This window comes from Phytophthora parasitica (genome assembly GCF_000247585.1).
Source record: "Phytophthora parasitica INRA-310 unplaced genomic scaffold supercont2.24, whole genome shotgun sequence".
Taxonomy (NCBI): domain Eukaryota; phylum Oomycota; class Peronosporomycetes; order Peronosporales; family Peronosporaceae; genus Phytophthora; species Phytophthora nicotianae.
This window is the reverse complement of record NW_008649010.1, coordinates 488928-496431: the sequence shown is the minus strand read 5'-3', so window position 1 is coordinate 496431 and position 7504 is coordinate 488928. Positions and strand designations below refer to the sequence as shown.

Genomic DNA, 7504 nt, shown 5'->3' with positions numbered 1-7504 from the left:
GTATTGCTTGCGTTGCGTAAAAAAAATGAATGCGGCTATAGTTTTTAGCAGCACTGTAATACGGTCTTCGAGTACTTACTCAAATTCATGAGCAACCAGACGCTCATCAAACTGCAGATTGCTACGGGTGACCACTATTCTGGCTGTGAGCCAGACCTTGCCAAGTATTGCTGCTCGTGCGAGAATGACAACCCTGTAATTATCCGCGGATTGTGTCTGGAATGCGAGTCTTCGCTGCCCGGCTACATGCCTCGCATGGTCAAGGAGATGGCAAAGAACAAGTACGGGGTGAGGGAGAAAGACTTCGGCAATCTGCACGGTGAAATTGGTACTTACAATTCGATCATATGATGCTGGAGAATTACAGGATTACTACGTGTGGATCCAAGTTGCAATGGGTGCAACACCTCGTCTAGAAGGACCAGAGGAAGAAGAAACTTCGTGCTACGCTAAGGTGCAAGGTCAACGAAGCGGACGCCTTTGTTAAGCAGTTTGGCACCAGGTTTTGCCGACTATAGAAGAGCTATTCGTTTCATGAGGACGGACAAGTTACAGTTGTCCCAACGCAGCCAGCGGTTCATTGTGCTGACTGCTGCGCTCAGAGATCGTGGACTTGAGCTTCGAACTGACTCTAGTCCCTGTCAAGACTTTATCACTAGAGGCTATGGGACTGTTTGGAATATTGTCGACACCATGGAGGAGATAGCTTTCAACCAAGAAGAAAACCGAGAACGTGCGATACGTAGCTAGCTAGCTGGAGAGTAGCGAGAATATCTTCAGAAAAGTATTCAAAAGAAGATAGCGGTCTCACACTTCCGAGCAAGGGGAAGATGCGAGTATTACGTGTATGTTGAAGGATAGCCAAAAACGAATGCTGGGTTATATACGTACTTCCATGGCTTTTGCCAGCGTGGGTGCATTTTTGTCGCAACATTGAATTGATGATAGGATGTCATGGAATTATCGTACAGAGCAATGGGTTTAAAGAGACGGGGTGTCACCACCCTGTTTTGTTTTTGAACGGTTTCGTCTACTTATATTTGAGACAGCACTCACCGTCTTGCATTTTGTCATTTGACTCCTCATGAGCACCAGCGAGCACGTGATGTCGACGAAGCCTGCGCTCTCGCGAGCGATCTCCGACCGCTTCAGAGACTTCGGTACGTTATACTCACTGCCATAACGCAGGTGACGAAGATCTAACGGTATTTGTTTATCTGCAGGTGCCATTCAAGAGGCGCTTAGGTAAACAAACGTCACTCTCATGGGTATGGCGCGAATGGTCGCTAAACGATGCGGTTGCTGCAGGAGTATGAACCTCGAGTCGTCGAATTTGATGTTTGCGGTGCGTACAATTGCACAGCACTCCGATGCTCGGAAATCTGACCTCTATGTCATGCTGTTGCGTCTTGAACCTCGGTAGATTGACTACACGACTGCGAATCTGGTGCGAGAGTTGTGGTACAGCGCCCAATCAGCGTCAAGCTTGTGATTCTAAATGGTTGTGTTGTTGTTAGACCTGCGCTGAACATAGTTTCGATGGCAAATGTTTGCATTCGATAGACCCCAGCGGAGGAATTCTGAATCCGTACCAGGTGCAGCAGAATTATAAGCTTACAGATCTGCAATACTCGCGGTGAACTAAAAGGGATCACGCTGTTGTAATTTAGGAGGCACTGACGCGACTAGGTCGTGTACTGGTGGAGTTTGACGACGACCGCAGTATCCAGGTGTCGGGCTTTGGAGACGCTAAGACACCGGAAAATGCAGTCTTCAGCTTCACACCTGAGAACCCGATGGACGGATGCAAGAGCTTCAACGAAATCTGGCAGCGTTATCATGATCTTACGCCGACGATAGAATTGGGAGAAAAATCTGCGAACCTTGGGCCGGTGATTCGACACGCGACTGCTGTAGCGCGCGAGGTTACCGGTTTCCACATGCTGATCATCCTCTTGAGCAGCCATTTGGCAAACGAGCACCTGGTTGAGGCCGCTCAGGCAATCGTGGATGCATCGAAGTTTCCGCTGTGTAGGTGGACGAATTTGATGGTATTGATGATGCCTCGTATGCTGAACTTGTTGCTCTTGGTTACCAGCGATTATCGTGATCGGGATGGGAGACGGTCCCTGGGTACGTTTTGCGTATTAAGCTCGAAATCGTCTCAAGACTTGACTAAATTGTTGGACATTTGATTGCAGGACAATATGAAGGTGCTGGATGATCAGCTTCCGCAGCGGCAGTTTGACAACTTTAACTTCGTCAACTTCCACAAGGTGCGGCACACAGCGACGGAGGAGCGGAGGGTGTTCGTGCAGCGGATCCAGGACGACAATGCCGAGCCCGCTGCTGCGCCATGCGAGCTGGACCCGCTTGATCTCCTCTTCACTTTGCAGATTTTAATGGAGGTGCCTGTGCAGTACGAATGCATGTGCAGGTTGAACCTCCTCTAGTTAAACGGAGTTTTTAGGAGAAAAGTACCGCTGTAGCCAAAATAGTGACTTCTACAGCGACTATGAGATAAATGACGAGGTGAAAATTGCTGTTGCTCTTCAAGTCAATAGCACGGCAGGCAGGCCTGCTGTTCGGACCGGAAGGCAAGCTTTACCCTTGCACAGCGAACGTCGCAACGTCAGATGGAGATTTGACTCCAGGTGCGTGGAAAAATTGGCTGGCAATGGGAGGTGACGGCAAGAGCAATGCCAAGATGGTGTACCGGAGTTTGGTGATCAAAATGCTTCAAGAACACGTTGAAGCAAGTACAGAGATGAGCAATAACATCGAGTATATGAAAAGTATTAGATATCAGAAGTACTGCAGTTCGTTGTGCTTTCTTCTGATTTACAACTCGTAATTAATTACTGGTTTTAGCAGGGTATTACGTTTAGTCGATTTCTGAGCCGAAACCGCTGATTTCACCGCGCGAATAGGTGATTCTTCTTTGTCTGGTCCAAGTGTCCCAAGTTCCAAAGCAGGCTGACCCCGCCGTGGTGCCTCGTCCTCACCCCCTGAATGGCCTGATGTAGTTGCCACGCCCTCAGCTGTCTGCAGCAGACTCTGCTGATGTCTCGACACAATTGCATCAATCGCCACTCGAAACCGTGAAAACCCCAGAACGCGAGAGAGGGCGGAAAAGACCGTGAGAAAAACTCGATCGTCAGGAAGGGGTTGGCAATATACTTGGCTGGTTCGTTCGCGCCGTAAGCTTCACAAAGAGCTGAACCGATATTTTCATCTGATTTCGGTCAATTCGAGACACTTCGCTCTCCACCTGTTTAAAGACTCTCCTTCTGTCCCATCTTTCGTCTCCCCGCCCTCCCGCCCGCCCATACCCCATCCCAAATCGGCCGCGCACAGGGCGGAGACACACTTGACTCAAAGAACGGAGCGAATCGACGGGTGGGGGTGGCATTTCCGACACGCTCGAGAGGCCATGACCTCCACGCCGGCATGCAACGGCGGGCACGGATCGACCGGCACGACGCGGTCGGCTGGAGCTTTACACGACACGACGCAACGGCCGGCACAGAGGCGGTGGAACTTGTTGCGCACCCACGTTCGCGTCACCCGACGGTTAGTATTGCTCTGAATATCCCGCTGAACGCCCCGTTCTGAATTGTATTCGTCGCTCATTTCTCGAATGTTTCGACATGTTCGGCAGGTTATCGCAGGAACTCGCTCACAAGCACGCGCGGCGGTTCTCATCGGCTCAGCAGTCGCTTGTCGATGCCTGTGTCGGGTGTATCTCCGCTCCAGCGTCGAAAGACTGCCCGTTAGACACGCTCTTGGCCGTCCGAGACCATTTTCTATCGCTTCTGGACGCTGAGCACTGCGTCCTGAGCTTCGAGCTCGCACCGTCAGGGTCCGTTATCGAATTCGACGGGCGAGGCATCCGACAGGTAGTGGAACGCAGCTCCGGCACGACTGCAAGACGACAGGCACGAGGCGCTTCACACCAGCCGACCTTCTTCTCTACAGCTAAAGCCTGTGCACGTGTAGAGCGGCCGGAAGGGTGTAGCCATCTCCAGTCTTATCTCTGTATGCCTCTCGTTGACTGTAGCGAACGTGTTCGAGCTGTTGTGGAGGTATTTAACACACGTCATGAAGCTCAGGACATCAGTACGTGGCTAGGAGACTGCGAATCGGATTGTTCTCTAGCGTTCAGGTCGGTCAAGTCGACAAGTGAACCGCTACGTGTTTTCTGCGGCTTTGTGGGTGGGTTATTACGTGCTGCAGCGCCAATTGAAGCGTTCGAGAGCTATGTGGACACTGGCGATACTGTAGACTCCTTACCAAGCATGTATCGTCACACAGGGGACACAGTCAGTGTCTCTGAAGAAGCCCCATTGCAATTATTGGACTTCTTACAGCGAGCTCTTGGCGTTGATGGGTGGACTGTATACGCTCTCGATCGGGAGGCTAATACCTTGTGGGCTCGACTAGCGAGTGCCGGATTCAGGTCTAAAGTGTCGACGGTACTGATGGGTCAAGGAGTGATCGGACGGGCGGCTTCTACGGCTGAGCCGCTGTTTGATGGAGACGTACTGTGCGTCCCTATGTTCGATCACAGCAGAGATCACAAAGTCAATAGCGTTGTGGTGTTTTACGGTACTACACGACCAAAGCAAGGAGCTTTCCGTCAGTGTGACGTGGAGTTATGCAATGTTGTTTGTCGGCATGTGGGGAGTTCTCTGCAACGTTTAGCACTGGAAGATTCGGCTAATAAGGCGCAGGAGAAGGCACAGGCGTTGCTAGAGCTGTCAGATCTGTTGTTTCGAGAACTGGAGAGATCTCCCAGGCCTACTGCGATGCTGCTAACAGCTGCAAGAGTGATCGTACAGAAGTCTTGGTTCAGGATTGCTGAGTGTAACGTGTATCTGAGAGACCCGCTGACGCATGAATTGTACTCGCCAGGCAACGCGACGCAGGGAGAGTACCGTGTTCCGTTGTCTTCCGGTAGTGCGCGTGCCATGCCGGCTGTACGTACTGGAAACGTCGTAAATCTACGCGATACTGATGCCGGTTCGCATCACACCAAGCCTGTTCTGGCCGTTCCAGTAAAGGACCCGACGTCGGGCTCTGTGCTGGCTGTGCTGGAGTTACTGGACAAACGATCGAGTGAAGGAGACGTGGAACACGCTGTGAGTCTGGATAAACTGTACTTCGACCAGCATGATGAGGATCTAGCACGAGGAATTGCACGTCAAGTTGCGTCTGCACTACGGAATACTCAACGTCTGGACGCAGCACGAACAGCGCAGAGGAAGAGCGCGGCGCTGCTGTCGTTGCGTCTACCTGCTGCTACTGGGACAATGCCGGGCGAACAGGTTGGTGCTGTGTTTTCCTTCGTGGAAGCTGCGGCGTGTAGAGCGCTGCGTGCGTCGCATGGCGCACTGTTCTTAGTAGATGCACCGAGTCGCTCTTTGTTCGCACGCGTGGGAGCGGATTGGAGAGGATACTCGCTACCTATCGGTCAGAAGCTGCAAGGCCGCGTGGCTGCCACTGGAGCGGCCGTGCGTCTGGTCCGTGAGGCACGAATCCATCCCGAGTTTGACAGCGACTACGATCGCTTGATGAACATGCAGACGTCGAGTCTGTTGTGCGTTCCTATCAAGGCTCAGCCGTCCTTGTCTGCGTCTTCTACGTTCGCGTCTTCAGGAGCTTCGACGAGATCTGGACGACGCTGTAGCAGCAGCTTCAGTACGAGCAGTAGCACGGACGACGACGGCGACGATCGACCGGTTATTGGCGTGTTCTACGCTATCAACAAGATGAACGCCAATGGAGAGACGGAGGGGTTTGACGCTGAAGACGAACAGGTTTTACGTGCCATCTGCGTGGAGCTGTCGGCTCTAGTGGAACGTCGTGCGTGGGAGCTGGTGTTCGAGTCTCCGTCCTATGAAGACAGTGAGAGCAGCGACAGTGAAGGAGAGAGTCACGTGACGAGAACGTTCCTGTCTCAGTACACCACGGCGTCCCCCATGCGTCGTCGGCGTCGTCCTCGCTCTCGTCTTCCGTCTGTAGTGGATCACGATCACGCTGCGGCTGTTGTGGCTGCGACGTCCTACCATGAAGGCTGCTTCTTGAGCAATAGCGGGCTCTCTTCGCTGTCTAGTAGCATCGGTCTTGTACCTGGACAACACGCTCAGAGTTCAGTGTTGCAGTGGAATCTGGATCCCTGGCAGTTCTCCCCGGCACAGCTGATTGATCTCGCAGTCGACATGTTCGAGTTGCACGAACTTATGGATGGATTTGCGTTACCTGAAGCCACGTTACGCCGCTTCTTGCACAGTGTACAGGCTCAGTATCTCGACGTGCCGTACCACAACACGTACCACGCGTTTGCCACGCTACACATGACGTTCCTCATGTTATCAGCGCAGAGTAAGAAGCTGGCTCCGTCGTTGATCCCTGCGTCGACTGCTCTTGGCATGGGTCCGACTACAAAAGCCCAAGCTATTGAACGGACAAGACAGAAACGATGTGGCGAGTTGATTCTCGCTCCAAGAGAGCGACTCGCAGTCTTCGTGGCCGCCTTCTGCCATGATATGGGCCACGACGCCCGTACCAACGACTTCCACGTGAGATGCAGCTCACGTCTGGCTCGGCGGTATAATGACCACTCGGTACTGGAGAACATGCACGCTGCTGCGTGTTTCGAGACTATGAGACGCCCTGGACACGATGTACTGGCTGGACTTGAGGACGGCTCCAGTGACACGGCGGGAAGTCGTCGCGCTGTTCGGAAGCGCATTATCCGGTCGATTCTTGCCACAGATATGCACAGACACGCTAGTATTGTGGCCAAGCTGCATGAAGCGCAAGCTCGAGGCAGTAGAAATGACGATGAAGCGCTGCGTGAACTGCTGGTGGATGCGGTGGTTCATTCAGCGGATATCTCGGGCCCAACGCAGACAGAAGAACAGCATTTCCGGTGGACTACACGACTGCTTGAGGAGTTCAATGAACAGCATGCAGAGGAGGTGGAACTGGGGATTTCAACTACTGCGTTCATGGATACTCGACCGGACTCGGCTGAGTTTGCACGTGTCAACTTGGCGTTCGTCGACTCGTGTGCGTTCCCATTGTGGAAAGCGATGGGTGGGATTTTGGCAGGATTGGAAGGATGTTTGGCGAATGTGGAGAGGAATCGAACGATGTGGGCGACGCGACTTGAGGAGGCCACAAAACGTGAAGCCGAGAACAAGATAGCAAAACCTGTGGCTAAAACAGAGAGTCCAGAGAGACTGCACATTACTAAGAAGTTAGTTGGAGAGTCCGTGACTCCCACGAAAGCCAAGAAAGTTGCCAACCCGTTGCCGCCTCCAAATCTGCGTCGACAACAGAGTGAAGACAAGAAAAACGAGAAGATGTACTCGGTTTATGCTACTCCGACCAAATCGAACCACAAGAAGGCGAACATCCCGTCGACTTCCTCGCAGCCTGTCAATATTCCACAGCAGAAAGCGAAGAGAAAACTTGAGCTACGTTAGGGCGAGAGAGC

General features: G+C 52.5%; 4 protein-coding genes across 9 annotated transcripts in view; 3 read left to right on the top strand and 1 right to left on the bottom strand.

Annotated features, from left to right (window-relative positions):
- Positions 1-87: 87 nt before the first annotated feature.
- PPTG_11393 (hypothetical protein) lies at positions 88-487 on the top strand (the record flags this gene model as incomplete). Its single annotated transcript, XM_008906700.1, has 2 exons — positions 88-288; positions 368-487. 2 exons carry the CDS (start codon positions 88-90, stop codon positions 485-487), a joined length of 321 nt encoding a protein of 106 aa, XP_008904948.1.
- Positions 488-1046: 559 nt separating this feature from the next.
- Positions 1047-2876, top strand: PPTG_11392 (hypothetical protein). Of its 6 annotated transcripts, XM_008906694.1 has the most exons (8): positions 1047-1160; positions 1224-1245; positions 1309-1345; positions 1424-1447; positions 1518-1595; positions 1671-2031; positions 2099-2133; positions 2202-2817. In XM_008906694.1, exons 1-8 carry the CDS (start codon positions 1085-1087, stop codon positions 2451-2453), a joined length of 885 nt encoding a protein of 294 aa, XP_008904942.1. In that variant the 5' UTR covers positions 1047-1084; the 3' UTR covers positions 2454-2817. The 6 variants fall into 6 exon arrangements, with proteins under 6 accessions (XP_008904942.1, XP_008904943.1, XP_008904945.1 ...); XM_008906695.1 differs by having other exon boundaries at positions 1224-1345; positions 2202-2876; XM_008906697.1 differs by having other exon boundaries at positions 1671-2133.
- A 63-nt stretch (positions 2877-2939) lies between these two features.
- On the top strand, positions 2940-7504 carry PPTG_11391 (hypothetical protein). Its single transcript, XM_008906693.1, has 2 exons — positions 2940-3573; positions 3662-7504. The coding sequence occupies exons 1-2, from the start codon at positions 3434-3436 to the stop codon at positions 7491-7493; spliced, it is 3972 nt and encodes a 1323-aa protein (XP_008904941.1). The 5' UTR covers positions 2940-3433; the 3' UTR covers positions 7494-7504.
- Positions 7455-7504, bottom strand: part of PPTG_11390 (hypothetical protein) — a 1369-nt gene continuing 1319 nt past the window's right edge. The window contains exon 5 of the mRNA XM_008906692.1: positions 7455-7504. Coding sequence (XP_008904940.1) covers positions 7485-7504 — 20 coding nt within the window. The 3' untranslated portion in view covers positions 7455-7484.